The 19,785-nt window shown below is 44.0% G+C and overlaps 1 protein-coding gene across 1 annotated transcript in view; it reads right to left on the reverse strand.

The window, feature by feature from the left end:
• The window catches only part of PAPPA (pappalysin 1), a 178,841-nt gene that overhangs the window by 85,904 nt on the left and 73,152 nt on the right, over positions 1 to 19,785 (reverse strand). Inside the window, exons 7-8 of the mRNA XM_005145618.3 lie at positions 16,901 to 17,408; positions 270 to 398 (exon numbers count right to left, since the gene is read on the reverse strand). Coding sequence (XP_005145675.2) covers positions 270 to 398; positions 16,901 to 17,408 — 637 coding nt within the window. The remainder of the gene's footprint in view (positions 1 to 269; positions 399 to 16,900; positions 17,409 to 19,785) is intronic.

Below are 19,785 nucleotides of genomic sequence, written 5' to 3' on the forward strand. Positions count from 1 at the left end.
AACAGCATATAGTGTTATGTCCATATCGATCCTGCTGTCTGGACTCCATTATCTCTATCTCTGTCTGTATCTCCTGGTGCCAGCATAGCAGGGCCTAAGTTCCAATTAAGTGTCATCATCCTGGTAATCATCAGGCACATGAGTCATTATGTACAGATGAGAGCTGGCCTCAACTGAGAAGACATCAGAGGTTGTCAATTCCTTTCTAGTCTCAGATTCTGGCTGAGTAGATGTGCCCAGATTTATCTGTTTGCTCGGTCCAGACTTACATTTGGATAATCCCGTCTCCACAGTACCCACTTCCAGAGATATAGACAAGCTCTGGGGAAGGCTCGCTCTCCTCCCTCCCAGAAACAATGATGACCTGGTACATGTACATGGTCCTATCGCTCAGCTCCCTGCAGAACAAAAGGAAACATTAAGTGATAGGGACAACAAAGGCGGTAGAAAAGGGCAGGGAGGGAGGTACTGAAATGGGGGTTGGCTGCCAAAAGAAGCAAGTTTAGTTTCAATCAGGTCTTCAGAATGTTCCTATCTCGTTTCAAGAGGATTAATTTTGGGTTGGGTGTTGCTGCTTACATCTATACCCACTATAGAGATGGTGCTGCACTGATAGCATGGCAGCACATCAGTCCTCACCACACACAGTGGGAAACAGTAACAGGATTTGAGAAACCAGCCCTGAGCTTCAATGTGTTTAGCCTTGGATACTTCTGCTCCCACCTCTCCACATCAGGGACAGCCTTACCTGCAAGTCTGCATAGTTTAGTTAAGGGACTTAAAATACCCCATGAACACTGATTACTTCCTGAACAGCCCTGAGCTCAGTCCAACTGCAGCTGGAGTCAGTGGGAAGTTGCCTATTGATTTAAGTCAGAACTGGACTGGGGATGTTTCAGTGATAAGTAAGATATCCACTTTGCATACAGGCATTGGAACAATAGAGTTAAACAACTTTCTTCCTCTCCAGGAGAGTGCAAAAAACAGGATCCACACCACAGCACTGGATCCTGGGATTAACACTGAAATATTCACAGAAAGAATTAGCAAACTGTTACATATTTATGCAAAGCCGTAATTACCTAAATCCTGTGCATCTGTAAATGAGGAATAATTTTTATATGCGCAATACAGAAATAATATAAGCCTAATATAAATGTTTAGCTCTTTTGCAATGCCTTTTACATTACCAGAACTCAAAACGTTCCACAAAGAAGCTCATTACCATCATCCCCATTGTGGCGATTTGTAAAGCTATGGAGTGGTGAAGGCAAAATGATTTGCTCAGAGTCATCAATCAGGCTAATTGCAGAGCCCATAACACAACCCAGCTCTTTCCCAACCCACGCCAGTCCTCCACTTACCACGCTCATATTGCCCCAATTACTGACAGCAATATACAAGTCTTTTTGTCACAGGAACTTGGTCAAAAAGCACGTATTAATGAAGTGTGTGCTATGAAGAGATGTATCTACTACACCCAGCAACAAAGCCACTGAAGTAGGTATCAATGGACTGTAGTTACTGAAACCTTCAAGTTTGGGAAATAAGGATCTCCTTACAACATTCATTAAATTAACAAGCATGACTTAAAGTCCCATATCACACGTGATATTTCACAACAGAGCCATTCCTCATGGATACTGCGCCTGCAAAATAACTGTCATTGAATGAACTGCACATGAACAGCACTGGGATTTGATTGTGTGTTACCACACATGGTAGTGAAATGGGGAGAGAAATGCAGTGGAATAAAACCAGAACTGGCTTTCTCATTGCTGCTTCACCTGATTCCTGTCAGCAATAGTCTGTGGCTCCTATTAGCTAAATTGGAGAGTTCACGTAGCACAAACAGCATCTTAATTCACCCACAGACTGGGGAGACTTCTACCCAGATATTGGTTAAGAGAATGTATTCAGTGAAAAATGTCAAACTTCTGCCCTTGAGACCTGTTCAAAACAACTGGTTTAGACAAAAAAAAAATATAAAATTATAGGAAGTCACTTAAGTGGCTGGACACCCACTGATGCACAATACCAAGACTTCACACCCTGATACATCCACTTAGGAAGATTTCAAATTTCTGCTCTAACCTCATGAAATCAAAGCAGAGGCAAGCTTTGATTATTCAAGAGTTATTTCTCAAATTCTTTCTCAAAACCATTCATAAAATCATAGAATGGTTAGGGTTGGAATATTTCAGATTAACAAATCTCCTTGCAGAAACACGGATTTTGTCACTGGGGAATCTGCTAACCACAAAAAGGTTCAATTCTTAGAAAAGGCTGTTAACAAAGGAACAGCTCAGGCAGCTGTAACAGCTACAAAATCAATCAATCCCTGCTGCTTTGTGATGTGCTGAGATGACACGTGTGAGGGCAAAACAGTAGTGTTCAGATCCTGATATTTGGCGTGATTTCCAGCGATACCCACAGGTGATGGGCAGGAACTGAGCTCACAGCAGAGTGTGCCTCTGCGAGTGTGCTTCAGTCTGTGGGAGTGTTTGTGTATGCCTGTGTGTACATGTAAGCAAATGGAAAACAGGAAAAGTTCACATTTGTTTATGTACAGGGCGGGAATTTGGCAGAACATAATGGAAGAAGACATAGTACTAAATAAAGAACGGGAGAGCATATGGTGTTTATGAATTATTAGGTGACTGGAGATGAATGTGTATGTGGGTGAATAAGACAGAAGACTGGAAATGAAAGTTATTAGGTGGGGAGAACTCTGGTCTGTTTAATTGTATGGGTTGTGAAGGAAAAACTTCATATGGGGAGAGGACCCTGTGGACACCGAAGGATGACTGCTGGCTGTGCAGCTCTGGGCTTTGGTCTAATCCTGTCACCTGCCATATGCTGGGGAGGCGAGATTTCCAACTGCAGCCTGCTGCTCAGAAATGGAAATGGGTATGTCATGACAGGCAATTGATACTTACAGTTTAGACACACAAGAAAAAGGCAATTTCTTCTCCAAAAAAAAGAAGGTGAACTCAATATCTGACTCCTTACACATACATTTAGGTATTTGTACAGCTTGGCTTCCCTTACTTCTACACAGTCTGGGTATGAAATAGCTATTAAGTTATTTATGCTCACAGTACCCCATGAGCTATGAATGGAATATCCTTGTCTTGGGTAAAATACAGAGAAAGGGAAGACAAATGCCTGGAGGCGTATTGTCCCTAAAAAGCAATGGTAGGACTGTGAGCCAGATCTCCAGTCCACAGGGCAAATCCTCCCCATCCTCATCCCAGATCCCCTTTCAGTCAGCAGCTACCTGGAGCTTTACAATGTTCCCCATGCTGGGGATGGCACAGAAGCCCCAGAGGCTGTCACACCCAGGGCAGCACCAGCCATGCCTGGAGAAGATGGAACATGTGCCCTTCACGTAGCTGGAGATGTCCCTGGACTGGAGCCCCAGAAAGCCACCCTAGACACTAAAAACTCAAGCCACCACATTTCCAGTTCACCTTGGCCTGATGCAACTAATGGCGAAAAGCTGACTGAGCTGGATGTGGCATTTCACATCCCAACAACTGGAACCTGAGATACTTCTATCCTCCTGAACTGTTTAACGTATCATATCGGCAGACACAGAGAGCTTTAGCATTCCTTCACAGTACCCACATTTCGGAAAAATATAGCTGCTAAAGGGATGATGCACACAATACTTCGGGCGGTAATCCAGTACCATAGTGAGGGAGGGAGGAAGGAATGCAGGAATGAAGGGATGGAAAAAAAACAACAAAAGAATTTATTCTTTCTTATATAGTTATAGGGCACCGAGGTAGATATTACAGACTGTATCTGGAGATGTCAGCAAGTCCAGCTGTGCTCCAAATGATGATAAAAGTGGCATTTTTGACCATTTGTTTTCTCTCCTGCCTTTTCTTGGAGCTGAGGGCACATTAACAACAATAACCTGTTCTTTCCACTCTGCTGTCAGGCAGGTTGGATGCACAGCAGCTTCACACAATGCTTCTTAAGGACTGGGGGAGAAGAGCATCTTTAACATTATGGATGTGGACAAATACTCTTTTAAATTTGTATCTATGGTCTTTTAATGACCTTTCTGAGAACTGAGTAAGCCACATTGATAGCAGCAGCTTCCGCTGTGGGGGTGTGGTCATATTAAAAAGCAATGACTCAAGTCCTCCATGTAGATGGGGAATTAGGATGTGCCATGTGGAACACCAAGGGGCAACTTCCCTGTTTGTTGTAGCAAGTGGCAGATCCAGGGTCAGATATATAAAAATCTCTGATTCTTTTCCTGGTTTTACTGGAGGAGCTGAGCAGTTGAGTTCATCTTGCAGAGTCCCCTGGGCAAGGGCTCTCTGCTTTCAGTTTGGGTGTTCCTGTAAAACTTATGGGAAGAATTATACCTCTGGGAAGTTGTTTTCTATTCAGACCGAGGTGAGTTTAAAGGATCATTGAGTTTACAGAAGCAACACTCATGCCCTCGAGTGCCAGCAGACCTGCAACCACATCTGCTCTGTGCTCACTACAGAGCTTCAGCATCTGAGGATGCAGCACAGCTGAGATGCAGTGGAAGCACCAAGGGAAAGCAAACATCCCACGCCTCTTTCCCTACTACAATAGCATATAGATGTTTTTCTTACTACAGATAACAGCAGGGAGGCGGTTTATACAGCAAAGACTTGTTTCCAACAAAATTGAAAATATCCTTAAGGCTGATCCCAGTTTCTGCCCCAGGAAAACATGAACTGTCAGAAAGCAATCCTGTTTCTTAAGCATAAGAGGACATGACCCTAGGCATCACCTATTAAATTATAGCTGTCACAGGCAGAATCATGTAAAACAGGCAAATTCCACACCTCAATGTCCTCATGAAGAAACCATATTTCTTTGATCTTAAATAGTCACCAAACTCTTGAGCCAAAAGATGTTTCCTGGACAGCTCTCTGCAGCCCAGAATAAGCCTCATCTGCCAGCAATGTCCTTGCTTCCCTCTAACACTGTCACCTTTGCTCTTCTTCTCCAGCAAGGAAACCATGTGGAGCAAAACAGGAAATCTGCTGGCATCATAAACCAATGACCCCCAAATCTTCACTTGCTGCAATGCTTTGAATCAGCTGCTCAAGGTGATCTGAATACAACCACATGCTGAAGGTCTCATCATCTCCTGTCCCCTCTTTTGCAACCTGGAGCTGTCCAATCCATCTTCATGTGCTGCCCACAATGACCTAGACACCCAACACCATTTGCAGAGGTCCTGAACTATCCCAAATATCAACTAAGTCAGTGAAACAGACATGTTTAGAGCCTCCCAGTCCTGGGCACCAAAGTGGTGCTCAATGCTTCCACATTGGAGGATCTAACTCTGCTACTTAGGGAGTGGGTCATTCAACTGCACTGGGATTTACCCCTCAGTAATGCCACCATGGTGTCTGCAGGCTCAGGTGCTCCAAAAGCCATTGATGAAGAGTAACCCAGAGAATGAGGCTACTTTGGGACAACCGAATAGATCTGCTCCCCAACTCTCATCCTTTTTCCAGCACTGCCACTGACTGTACAAGTATGCCGGGATTCTCCTTTCATCTCCAGTTGCACACACACGCCTTTGCCTTGCTTTTCCTTCTTTTAATAAAAATGGCATGAGAAGCACGGCAGAAGATAATGAAGAGAATTCCTGCCCAGCTCTGCACTCAGGAGAGAGGAGGGGTGGGATGCTGTAAACAGAATGACATCAAAATCCCAGCCTCATGCGATGGGCTGTTTTTCCAGCTGCGGTCCAATCTCTGGCTGTTTGGATAAGCCCAGCACCATAGCAGGTGCAAAGGCCTCAAAACAAGTCTCCTGCCTCTGTCCTGGACTCCAAGCTGACTCAAGACATAAATGCCAAGCAAGCAGCCTTGCAGAGGCTTTTCCCTCTATCCATGATGAAATAGGTCCCACCTGGGGGGTGGGTTTGCTCTGTACTTTTTTATGATGTATTTGGTTACAAGTAAATCAGAATCAGGTAGGTGAAGTACTAAATGACCTCTCATGGGCTGGAAGGGGGAGTGGGGACTCTACAGTGGATTTCTGCTCCCAAAACCAGCTTAAACCTGAACCGAGTGTTTCCAAGGAGGAACACTGGAGCCACCAATGACCCAAATAGATAAACTCAACTGAACACTTGGTGGGTTTTGTGCCATCAGGTGTCTGGGCTTTCTGAAGCCCAGAGGCTCATCATTTAAAGCAGTGGCTTTAAGATAATGCCCAAACTCAACTTTTATTTCTGACTGTATTTCTGCTAACACTTAAAGCAACCACCTTACCCACTCACACAATACCATGGAGGCCCCACATATGTGAAACTGAAGTCAAAGGCTTGGGGATCCAATCTATTAGAAAAAGGAAAATAAGCTTTGCTCCATGAAATACTATGAACCAATCACCACCAAGTGTCATAATCACCACAAAATCAAGACAGGCAATTAGTCTGCAACTCTGCTCTCACTTGGCTGGTATGAACCTCATGTAACTTTAGAAACCTCAGCAAAACACTCCAGGTTTAAACCACTGCAGCTCAGCTGCTCACCTATTCCTCTGAGTTGCAAATGTCTGTATTTGCTGCTCAGATCAGCTTCCTTACCTGCACAAGATGCTGTGGCACAGGACCACATGGCTGCCTGGAGCACTCTGCTCTGAAACCCAGGTCCTGTTTAGGAGCTGACACACATTTGGCTTTGAACATTTGGCTTCCACACAGACTGCTCTCATGTCCTTCGTGCTGCAACCGTAAGCCTTTAAAGCAGCAAACATCTAGGTATATATGCAACTGATTAACTCCAGCATTTGATATAATCATCCAAGTATTTGCCCTGGTACCAATTTAAGACACAGTAGCACATTTAATAAAAAACAAATTTTGCAGCTAAGACCTTAAAGATATTTCTTGGGGCTTTTTTCTCTCAAAAGAAAATAAATTAAATGTCAAGAGACAGTTTTGTACTTTGATGTTTAAGCAACAACGATTACCAGTTTTTAAGGTGTATGATAAAAACACAGGATCTAAATGAGACTGGGTTAAAAATCCCAGGATAAAGTAAATCCTGGAGGCCCAGGGCCTCACATGGGTGTCTGTACTAGACAGGCAATTTCACGGCAGCACACAGGTTAAGTGTCAGAGCACCTGGTTGCTATTAGAAGCAAAGAAGGAGGGGGGAAATCTGTTGTGTTTACTTCTTTGCCACTGCGATCAGACCCTAAGCTGAGACGGGAGTGCTTCTTAACATGAGCCTCAGATTCAGCCACCACACAGGGAAGCCTATTATGTTTTGACTGAGGAGGAAAATGCAGAAAGGCTGATTTCCTACCAGTAAAGTCAGCATTTCTCTAATGATTTCAAGGGAACACTGCCAGTATCCACCCCATGAGGACGATGCTTTGGCATACTGGTATGCCAGGGAGGAAATGGTATTGCGACTGACAGGCAGGTTAGGACAGGTTAGTTGCTTTAAAGGCCATCATTGTCACTGGTGAACCTTTGCCTGTTGCATCGTGCCTCTCAGTGAGCACTGTCTGATTACTCACACCATTAACAACATCCCAGTTGCGCCGTGAAGGAACAGCAGCGTCAGCATCCATGCAGGCACTGATGGTGTTTTAATCCATGCTGCAGGAAAAGTGCCTGATGCACACCCTACACAGGGGCTGAGACCCCAACAACCACCTCTCAGAGTTTGGATGTTGATTGTTTATCACTGGGGCTGGGAGCACTTTGGTTGTTACCCTCTACCATTCATCAGGTTCAGCTCTCCCCATGGGTAGAAGGCTCTGCCCAATGTCATCAGCTTGGCAGAATAATGTTCTTCAGCTTCGAATCCAGACCTGACCTCTAGGATTTCCCTTCAATGGGCCTGAGCCAAGACCTGATTTGCAGAACTTAAACCCCTCCCATTTCCATGTAATCCCACCAAAATGGTAAACAGAGCCATGGGAGCGGACGCTCGCAGTGCCTGATCCAAAGGCTCCTGCAGCCAGTGGAAGTTATTATGTGCATTTTCAGTAGGGCTTAGGTTGGGCCCCAAGCGAACACAGATGTTTGCAGTTTTCTCTGGTTTCACCTCCACCATCCCTCCTTGCCAGAAGTCCACTATGGAGGGTGAGGGCATGGGGAATGTGGCATCCTGAGGAGCGGCTTCTCAGAGGGGAGGGCCTGTATGGTTACACGTATGTGTGAGAAATGTATGTGCCATTGTACACGCCACCCAGCAGAGCCCACAGAGATGGGCAAAGAGGTGAGGTGACTGTTCCAAAGGAACATTTTGTCATTTCCCTCCTTAGGGGCTCTGTGTTTTGCCTTAAGCCACTTCAGATTATGAGAAATCCTACTCGCTGGTCTCCGGTGGGATCTTTAATGGTTTAATAACTGAACATTACTGAATATATTTCCACTAGCCTCTTGCTAAAATCCCATCATGAGCTAATTTCCTCTATTGTCATTACATCTGCAACTGGTCTTACATTTTGTAAAACCCTGTACCACTGTGAGTAAATGATCTGGTTCGCTGCACTGAGCTCTCCGAGCCAGTAATTTTAGTAGTGTCTGATCATTTGGGGTATCCAATTCCAGGCACCCTCCCTGGGGTACAATTTGAGCTTTATTTCCACCTTTCCCCTCCTATCACATTAAGCTCCAAGAAGATGCTGGAATCGGGGCATCAGTATGGAGATGCTCAATACCACCATACATTTAAGAAGATTCTGGCCAGAAAGACTATGATCAAGTCTGGTAAAGCAATAACATGAAGGGCTCAGCACACTGTATGCCATGCAATGATATACCTAAGAGGCTTCTGCTTACTGTTGCTGTACCCAAACAAGGTATTAAGGACAGCACAGGTATTTCAGTCTTCCTGCAGCGTTGTTTTCAACTCCTTGCCTGTTAGAGCAAATTTAACAGAGGCTTGGAATTTATTTCCTAGGAAAAGATATTAAAAGACAATGCCCAGGAAATGATCAGGCCAATAGTTTAGTAAAAGTAGCTGAAAAAAGCTGTGCTGGCTGACGCTGCTGATAAAAAGGTAGGTAACACATTTCTGCTGCTCCTGTGGTATTTGAGGCTCACTCCAAGTCTTACAAGAGAGTTATTTTTAAGCTGTTGCATAACACATGTCTGTCCAATATTTCTTTCCTCAATCAAGCAAAGAAAATGCATTTGTTATCCCTGGGAGATTTCTGGGGCTTCTTATCTTATTTAGAGCCCCAAATAGAGATGCACACAAGAAGGCAAAACATCAGAGAGAAATTATTATCCATGAGATAATGCACAGCCTAATTTACCACATAGCTGAGACTGTTTCACCTGCAATAAATTATTTTGCCCAGCAGGAAAAGTCCTGTTTGACCTTCTATCTTTTCCCCTGCAGCTGAAAACTCTGCTACTGCTTCTAGGTCATGAGTTCAAATTCCACCCTGGCTGGGAGTGATTAAATATATCAATTTCTAATAGTATCTATTTGGTTAATAATAGGAGAGCTGTAAATATTCACTTTTTAGGGACGCTTGCATGTGGCTGAGTTGTAGTCTATGGGTGTGATCTCTCTGTGTATTGCCCAAGAGGTGCACTGGAGAAATGAATCCAATGCAGCAGCAGTCCTGAGGGAGTCCCTGGCTGGAGCAGAGCTGGCAGAGCCGAAGCCAAGTGTCATTCCCCAAATGGGGCAGTTCCTCTTTCCTGGCTCTTCCCATGCTCTCGAGTCATTTCATTGAGAGGCAGCTGGGGGTTATTCAGAGCAATCCCAGCCTTCAAAGCTACACCCAGGCTGAAAACGGCTGCCCTGTCTCAGGATCACAAAGCCATAAAGATACAAACCCGCCCTTACTACCTTCTTCTTGCATCATGTGCAGCCGAGCCAGAACAGGAGCTACAGACTGTGTCAAGTGCCAGCTATAGTTACAGCATTACATAAGGAGCCGCAACAGCGAGGGATCACAAATCTATCACTACAGCTGGCACCAAATGGCATCTCTGCACAGGCTGGGCAGAAAAGCTGCCTACTGAATGGGCACAGACAGACAAATTGTTCTTTCTCTTCTCCAGGGCAGGGTTAAGGCAATTTGGCAGAGGGTGGTGAGGGAGAGAATTGCTCTATCTGTTCAGCGTGTGGGGCCAGGAAGCAGGTTTTATTCTCTCGCAGAGATAACCTGGCACCTTTAATGAAGAAAGCAAGAAAGAAGGAAAGCCATCAGAATGTGGCTTCCAGCTGTTAAGGCACATCAGCCAAGTGGAGATGTATAACCCATGAGAGCAGCGGCACTGCTAGCCTCTAACATGTAATTCTGAAGGAAGGCACCTGAAGTATTTCTCCTGTAAAATGCCCAGCAAGCTACTGACCACTGTAAATAACAACTGCTAGCTAGTATTTAGCAGCACAAGGTATGTGAAGGAAAGATGGAAGAAGAGCAGATGGAAAAGAAGCAGTGTTCCTCTTCCCAGCCCTTGGAGTAGAGCAGGGGAACATGCTCTGGCACAGGAAGCAGAAGCAGTCATCCCCACTGCCACACAAGCCTCAAGGGAAAGTTGGCAGAGAAGATGGTGCTGAGGGGATGACTCTCCTCCTACCAGCATTTCACCTCTGCTGGTGTCAAATGAGCCTATGACCGGTTTCCCACTGTTGGAAGGGAAGACGAGGGACAAGCAATCATCCCATATTTTTCTGTTCTTTCATCATGGGAAATTCCCTGGGTCATTAAGCAGAAACAGGGCAATCAATACTGGCTGGAAAGAGCTGACAATGCATCCAAGGCCAGACACGGCCTCAGAGAGATATGAAGTGCTGCTTTGCAGGGGATCGCCAGCACCTCCACTGAGCTCTGGGACTGCTACACTGTCCTACATTGCCTGAATAGTAAACTTTGCCCAAACCAACCACAGGCAGCTCCAATACACTCAAAGCTCCACTGACACATGGAGGCTTTTAGACAGGGACAGCACAGCCACTAATCCAGCTGGGAAACCAGAGTTAAAGAGGAACAGCTGAAACATTTACTCCTTAGTGCAAGGACTCTGGATGAAGATGTAGGCAAGAGCTAGCAGTGTACCTGAAATGGGAAATTATAGCGGTAAGAGAAACCTGGCGGGACAGAAGGGTTATTGCTTCTTGGGAAAGCTCAAAATAGCTTTGGCCATGCAGCACCGCAAACTAATGGTAGGAAAGCTTGTAGGCAAGAGCAAGAAAGAGTTAATAAGAATTAAATCCGTTCCTGTTCAATTTTGGTAGAAGTGTTTTGAATGGAGATGAGCTGGGAACTTTCATACGGATACAGATGGGGATCTCTAATACATTACTAAAGAGAAATAAGACAGAGAATTGTGTAATTATGGGAAAGAAAACTCCTAGATGCAAATGAGAGAACAAATGCCTTTCATAATGGCAGGTCTCTGGTGCCAGGTATGAGAGCAGACATCCACAGGGACTCAACAAGTGATAACACTATTTTGCACTTATTTCTAGCAGCTGTAATAGATTGAATTGAAAGAGAAATTTGAATGAAAACAGATAATTGTCTTTCAGTTATCACTTTGAGCTCAACTCACAAACATTTCCTGCAAATAAAGATCCAATCCTCAAAAGTCCAAGTAAATAAGCTCAGTCAATGCAGAGAAGGATGTAGTTATAATGTAGAAATGATTAATTTTCAGGACTGGATGTCTCAAAATGGTTCATATGTTGGTATAAGACAATACTATGTGTGTTAGGATCAATACATTCAGATTAAGCCTGGAGCTCTTCCTTGCAAGTGAGAGGGGAAGCAGCAGTTGGTAGTATTTATCAACTGGAAGACAACTATGAACCATCAGTGGGATGTATGCACAAGAAAAGCACATGAGGTCCTTGCACGCATCAAGGCAAGGCATTTCCAGGGTAGCTGGGTAAGTATTCGTGCACAAGGACATCTGGAATACCGTATACAGTTCTGAAGCCTGTTGGGAATCCAGATGTGCAGCATGCTGTTATCGCACGGACAACCTAGCAGCTCTTGCAGATAAATCTGGATATGAAAAGTGCTTTCTTAACATTTCAGGGCTATCTTTGATACTCCCCAATATTTCCTGGCATATCAAGAGAGGCTTGGCATGGTAACCATGGAGGAGGGGTGAGCATAAGATGGTGATAATATGGGATTTAGCTTTTGGTGTTGGGAGAACATCCACCCAGTGATCTGTATCTTGTTTGGGTGGAAATATGGTGTTAATTATCTTCATGACAGATGGATCTGGCAATTCATTTCAGCTGCTTTAGATCATACATTCCTCTGGCTGGTAGATCTTCAGAAAATAGAGAAATAGATCTTCAAGATGAAGGAAGGAATGCCATAATAAGGACAGATGTCACCATGAAATTTTACTGTTGCATTCAGCAGGGACTTAGGTTTACCCACCATCATTCTGATGATCATATTTTCCCAGTCCTCTTTTCAGCTGGGCCCCTATTCTGTAACCTCTATCTTCCTATTGAGTTCAGGGGCTGAAAGGCACACCAATATTCGGCTGTAATGAATTACTGCTCATTATAAATAGCCACCACTGACTCTCCAGCTTTTCTGCTTGTTCATGTTTGTAGTAGCCTTCAGACTAAGAACCGTTTGCCATCTTCTTTAACCACTCATCATCTGGAGTTTCTGACAAGTCACTCATTATATGCCCTTCTGATTGGAGACCAGTAACAAGGGCAGCAGCATCAAAGCAAACTTTGAAACAAACAGTTGTTTCAGATGAAGTACACGATGTGCTAAGGACCCCTAAACATGCCACAACCACTCTCCAACTACCTACAAACTTGATGATGGCAATCTCTCAGTCATTCTGCAATCACTCCAAGAAGTTCAAGTGATATCTGCACTCTTGGGTACAGTTAAACCACAGTTTAACAGAAATGGAACTCCTGATTCTAATAAAATACATGAAAATATTGTATTTAATTAAACTGGACACAGATGACAACCAGTCCCTTCCAACCATTATCAAGCAACAGAAAAGGTCCTGCCATAGAAAACAGATTTAAAATACCCCAAAACTGAGAAGAAAAGCATATTCCCTGCATGAGAAAATCAAGTTTTTCTCTCAGCCTCTCTTTTTTCTTTCTTTTCAAGCAATATCTCTAGGTGCCACTTAGGTACTAAAGCTCTAGTCAGTGTAGGAATAGCTCAGATGAATATAGCACAGAACAGCATAACTGTGTCTCAGCGATGCTCAACTCTGCAAAACCCAAATCCATACCAGGGCTTCATGCTGGGATTCCTTCTAAGGTCATTCCAGTCCATCTCTTTGTCTTGAAAAAAGCCTACAGGTTAACGCCACAAAGATGACCTGATCCATCATCGTCCACTACATTTTAAGGCTTCCTACAAAGTCTGTGGCAAAATAGTTGGGAAAATTTCCAATTCTTAGAAACTTTTCCAGTTATTCTGACAACTTTCCAAACCCAACCTCAGTGTCTCTTGGCTTGGCCTGCCGGAGGGGAGAGCACAGATCTCACCAGCAAACCCGGCTGCTCACACCTTGCATATTTGGCTACCGACAGTGCAATAGGGAACACGGGCTACTCCCCCAGTGTGGGACTGACCTGTGACGTCCTCAGCACAGCATCTCATTGTGGGCACTCACTTCCCACTGAGCTCTTGAAAAAAAATCAGTGTTTGCAACAAACGAATGCAAGAGCAGTGATTACCTTCCAACTGCAGCCATCTGAGTGTAAAAGCGCTACAGTAAGGGCAAAGGGAGGGCAAAGCCATTACCACATTCACCATTGTGACTATCTTGCACATTATTTCTAGAGAACAGCCAGAGTGCAACCCTCTACGTATGAGCACAACCCACACTTGGGATTAAATTGTGAGCTGAGACTTTGAGACTTGCAGATGAGGCTCCCTCCTTATCACTCACTGTGGTGTGAAGACTCAGCAGTTCTGTGCTGCACCTGGCCTGACCTCTTCCCCCCCCCCCCCGATTTATTTAGCTTTCTGCTCTTCTTCCTAGGCTCTGACTCTCATTTTGTATCATAGATACCAGCAATTCTGGTTAATTGTACGCAGTGGAATTGAGTCTATCTTGCCTGGTTCCTGTAAGGGCCAAGGATACGGTCCTGTCCCTTAGCTTCAGCCAAGAGCTGGGAAGAAAATTCAGCTTGAGAACAGAAGGTCTGGCATTATTTTGTATTTCTTAATAAACAGGTTTCCGCTATTATAGTTATTTACTCTCCTCTGTGGAGCGCCCAGTGCTGACTAGGCAAGGGCTAACCATTAAAGGCTGTCTCACAGCTTAAAGAGAAGTTCCTTTTCTTTGATGGGAAGAAAGGTAGGAGAAATTAATTTTTCTTTCAGCATTCCACACCTGGGGAAAGGATCTTGCTCACAGATAACAGAGCAAGCGAATATTTTCTTTGGGAGAAAAAGAAAAGTGAAGATCAAGGTCAGAGGAGGCAAGAGTAAAGATATGTGACTGCCTTCAAAATAATCTTCCATAGAACATGTGGGGGTGCCATTTAACATGGAAAACATGAAAAAGCATAAAGGAGGGATAACAAGCTTGGAGTTTACAGAGAGATAAAGGGGCTGAAAAGTCTGGTTGCACAGATATGCTGAATTCCAGTTGTACAGAATGAGACAAACAGGCAGACTGCATTATACATACATAGGAACACAGCCCAACACCTCTGGCCCTGACTCCCCTGAAGCATCTTCCCTTCCTTCCTGCTTACAAAGTATAAGGACTATAGCTACTTTTTGCACAAGATGCTAATGAAAATTCATAGAATGGCTTGGGTTGGAAGGGACCTTAAAACTCATCCAGTTCCAAACCCCTGCCATGGGCAGGGGCACCTTACACTAGAGCAGCTTGCTCCAAGCCCCTGTGTCCAGCCTGGCCCTGAACACTGCCAGGGATGGGGCATTTTGCCTCTACCATAGAATTACAACTCCACACAGAGATTCAATGAGTTTACTGAATCTCAAGGTATGGCCCAGCAGCAGCCTGGACATACATCATCAACCTATGAATCTGCATGACACCCCCTAACCCACAGGATCTGGATCAGTGTTGGACACATCTGTGTATTAGGATGCCAAAACTCATCTCACCTTTCAAACTTTCCAATGCGTGCATAAGTTCTGAACCAAAAACCAATCACAAGCACTTAAGAATCTGCATCTCTTTACCCTGTGACTAAATCAAGATTTCACTTTCCATGTGTCTTATTGAAGCTTACTGGCAGGATTTTCCCTGTTGTCCCTGGAAAGACACAGATGACCTGAGGCCAGCTAGACTGGAGCTACCGATCACAGGTGGAGCCCAGAAAGACTAACTTTAATGTTATGTGTGATTTTTAGCTGGCTATGTAACTAGGTGAGACATATGACAAGTACAGTATTGTTACCCCTTGTGATTTATCCAATGAAAACTGTCATTACTCCCTGGCTACTGGTTTAACTATTAGAGCACCCTTTCACTTCAGCTACTTGTAAGTGACACACAAAATCATAACAAAAGCCCAAGAAACAGAACTCAGAACACAGGCTATATTTTGGGCTTTTTCTTTTCTCTCACATTTTGTTATGAACTGGAAATTGGACCTGTTTCTGTGGGAACTTGTGCTAAGGTATGCAAATATTTCAACCCAAACCAGTTCCATTTTCCAAGGAGAGTGGGCCAGGTTTCAGGCAAAGATGCTTTCACAGCAAAACCATGAGAAAATTCACCATTTTCAGCGTTTCCAAAATGCCAATATTCATCTCATGTTGAGTGCCAGCAATTGTTGGAACAAGGCTACAACCCAAGAAAGCACTTCAGCACATGCTTAACTTTCAGCACATGAGTAATCTCAGTGATGTCCTGGGTTTCTGTTTTTATATTCTCTATTGTTAACTACCTTGCATTTTTAAATCCATAGGGGCAATTTGCATCTTCTGAGCTGTATAATTGGGCCATGAAAGGGCTGGGAGCTCATGATTACTGAATTGTTAATTACTCATTTTTATTATATTTAAATATGCTTTAGAAGGCCATAATGATGTATGCTTCCTTGGTATTAGTTCTACTAATTAGATCATCTTCTCTAAATTAGAGTGCAGTTTTCTTAGCAGGTTTCCTTTTATCTGGGGTTCATTTTTCAAGAGAGTTTCATGTTGTTCCCACAGATGAGTGAATCATTTCCAGGGAATCATGTTAAGCAAAGGATGTTTTTTCTTGCTGCTGTAGAACGCTTAGGAGGAGATCATGGATCTCCTTAAAATCAGTAAATATTTGGAAGCTGGACTTTCCTCAACAACCATGCATTCCTTGATGCATGACTGCATCTGGGATGAAACTCCATTCCTACTGCAACAAACTAGTGTATTTGGCATGTTTACTAGGTTAGAATGATCTCACTCCAACACGATTTGTTTTAGTGACACATGAAAGCAGAAATTGAAAGCGGATTAAATACATTTATACACTGGAACTGAAAGTGTACTTTGTTGCCCTCTTTCTTTAGCAGTAAATTGGTGCTCCAGCACTGAGAGACATCCTCTCTCCTTCTCCATCACAGTATTATTTTCAAAAGATTTCTAAGGAAATGATTCTATGTTATTCCAGAGGTCCTCATTTAGGTTATCTTAAACATCTAACTTATCATAGCTTAGGGAGTTTGCAATATCTCTTCCAGTTAAGGAAAGCCTGAATTTTATGTCTCTGCACAGAAATATCTCAAAAACTATCTGAAATCTCAGGCTATTTCACCTGAGTGTGATGATCCTGTTTCCACAGAGAAACTATGAGAACATCCTCTCTTGGTGACACTTAGTATGTCTATGCAACCGTCAGTGCTGGGCATTAGAAGAATGAGCAGAAGAGGTTACTGTTTTTCCCTGAACAAGTCTATTCAGGTCTCTGGGAAGCAGTACTTACGTGTCAACAAATCTCCTGCTGAGGTTTGAGATGACAACTGGAGATCCAGACTGGAAAGGAGGGTCCCGAACCACTTTGTACTGGATGGGTCTGCAGTCCGCACACAGCGTGCTCTGGGGGACAGAGCTTAGCATGGCAGCATCAATTTCCAGGTGTTCATCCAGGGTGTAGATCTGGATCCCATACACCTCCTCTCCCACTTGTCCCGCATCCAGCTTTATGGTCAATGGGATGTCACAGAAGACGTTCTGTGGCCCAAGAGAAATGTTCTTGCCACTGATGGTGAGCAACTTGATGTCATTCACTGCCCCACTGGAGTCCCAGTCCGGGGAAACAAATGTCACCCAGACTGTGAGGGACTCTGGAGTTAGGGGATAGCGGAATTCCAGCTGCAGGTAGCAGCCCTGAGGCTCAGGACAGGCTGGGGGCACCGTGTGTTGGTTGACTGCTGAGTTGGGACTCCATGTTCTAACACTGGATTTACAAGGCTGTTCAACATCAGGATGCCCTGGAAAGAAAGAAGCAAAGACAGGGCTTTAAAACCTATGGGTTTACCATTGGTATCAGTTTTCAAAGACAGACTGGTGGCAGAAGAGCAAATCTGTCAAGAAAACCATTTACTTGAGCAGAATAGGCATGGCCAGCAGGGAGAGGAGGAATATAACTCCAATATCTCCTGGGTGGGTGAGAGATGCAAACCCAGCTTAAGTGCCCAGCTGGACTGGACACCCCACAACACATTGTGCCAGTGCATCTGGTCCTGTATTTGCTATTTCTAGTGCTTTCTCCTGTGCCAAACAATATTTTCTACTCCTTCTACTTGGTACTTTACCTGATAAATAGAGTCACTTTGCCTTCAGTTCACCTCGGTGCTCCTACTTATTCCCTTGCCTCTCCCTCTAAAATACAACCTTGTTCTCTATAACAAAGACAAGAAAAGAGCTTTTGTTGATTCCAAGCAGCTGTTGCACTGTGCTGTTGAGGGACAACTCCTATGCCATTTACAGGCTCATCTGTCATGTTGTGTAAGACCCCTTTTTTTGGAGGGACATGGAACACAGGACTGAGCTGTCTCTTTGCACTCGGTGTAATGAAACAAGCACTTTCTCACCATTGGCTATGTTCAAATGCATGGGAGGTATTACTAAAAACTAATGAAAGCCACAATGCTTGCTGGGCTCCCAAATACTATGATAACATTACAATTTGGCACGGAGTCATGGATTGCAAGATCCAGAGGGGTCAGATGGGTGGAACAGTTGGTAACAGAATCCAGTGAGAGCTATGAATTCCCTCTTCCTTCCCAAATAATCACACAAAAAGGGAGCAAGCAGGAGAGGGAGAAGGCAAAGTACAGAAAAGAAGAAAGGGAAAAGTAAAGATAAAGAAAGGTAATGAGAAGGGAGAAATGGAGAAGGCAGAGGGGAAAAAAAGAGAGCATAGCTGTTTGCAACTGAGGAAGAAAGCACTGGGCAAACACGAACAAATAGGACATCACTACTAATTTGAAGAGAAAAGGGCAATGTGCGAAGGTTATTCTTATTGTCAGTGATCCAATGAAGTGCTAGAAATATGCCTCTTTTGTCAAGGATAAATGGCACAGGGAATTCTCCTGTTCAGACCAAATGAACCCAGATGCAGAATAGATTTCCTGGTGTGTCAGGCAGTCATCCCAGTGATCCAACCAGTTGTCCTGCAGATGCACAGCTTTTAATGCTTCTCCCTCACCCTCGCTTATCCCATCACCCTCCTCTTCTCTGCACATGCCACAGAGCATTGGGACTGTCACTAACCTCAGGATCTGGAGAGATCTCAGCAGCGATATATTATTAAGAAAGCCAGAGGTCCATTTCAACTCAAGCTTTCCCCCTGGCACACACTGTATAATCAGAAGGTGTTTTATAACCCTCGTATCTCAGAAGGCTTTGGAAATATTCATGAATCTTATCGCTGCCATCTTGCAGATGGCAAAATGGAGCTAGTTGATGACCCACAGCCCAGTTTGTTTCTGAACCACCAGAGTTCCTGCAATTTCACCTCTGCAGGTTCAATGTTTGTGTAAGACTTACATAGTGAACGAACCTACACATCCTGGTAGATCAGGCTGTGATCACTGGAGTTACATGAGCTGGACTCAGCCTCCAGCGTGTTTAACAACCCAAAATGGGAGCTTGATTGGAGCTATCCATAGATTAAAAACCTCAATGAAGTTGAGAGACTCTTTCTTAACTATCACCAAACACTTGGACCTGAGTAAGAAACATCCATTTAGTTGTGGAAGAGGATGGCAACTTGTTCCATGTAATTTCGGATTCCTAGAGATTGGTAAATACTATGAATATTACAAAAAAAATTGTTTGCAAAAAGAGTAGGTTCTGAAAATCCTTTGGCTTATGAGGTTGCCACCAAGACCAGTCATAGAAGAGCATCTCATGCAACATCATGCCTTGCCTAACACAACACGTGAATGTGAGATTTGTGAGGAGAAGCCAAACCCCATCTCCTGGTTAGAGAGCAGGACTCTAACATCCAACTGAGACAATTCCACTTGCAAATACAGAATGAATCACTCTAAAGTGAAGCATTGGCTACTGGGAAAGGCAGGACACTAGAGCAGCCTAAGGGACCAACATTTTGCATTACATTATCACCCTTCTCTTAGTGAACCAGGCAGTAGGAATTGACAGATATATAAATATACTGCACAGAAAGCAAAGGCACTTACTTGGGTTGGAGCCAGAACCACCTTTCTTATCTAAAAATCCCTTTTGACTGCATTGTGGCAGTGTTGTAATGTTTGCCTAGCCAATGCTACTGGTGAGAATACAGGTAGGTTACAGCTTTCTTGCTCCATGTGAAGGTAAAGAGTAAACCAGAATCACCTC

The sequence above is a fragment of the Melopsittacus undulatus genome, chromosome 11 (genome assembly GCF_012275295.1).
Source record: "Melopsittacus undulatus isolate bMelUnd1 chromosome 11, bMelUnd1.mat.Z, whole genome shotgun sequence".
NCBI classification, from domain to species: Eukaryota; Metazoa; Chordata; class Aves; order Psittaciformes; family Psittaculidae; genus Melopsittacus; species Melopsittacus undulatus.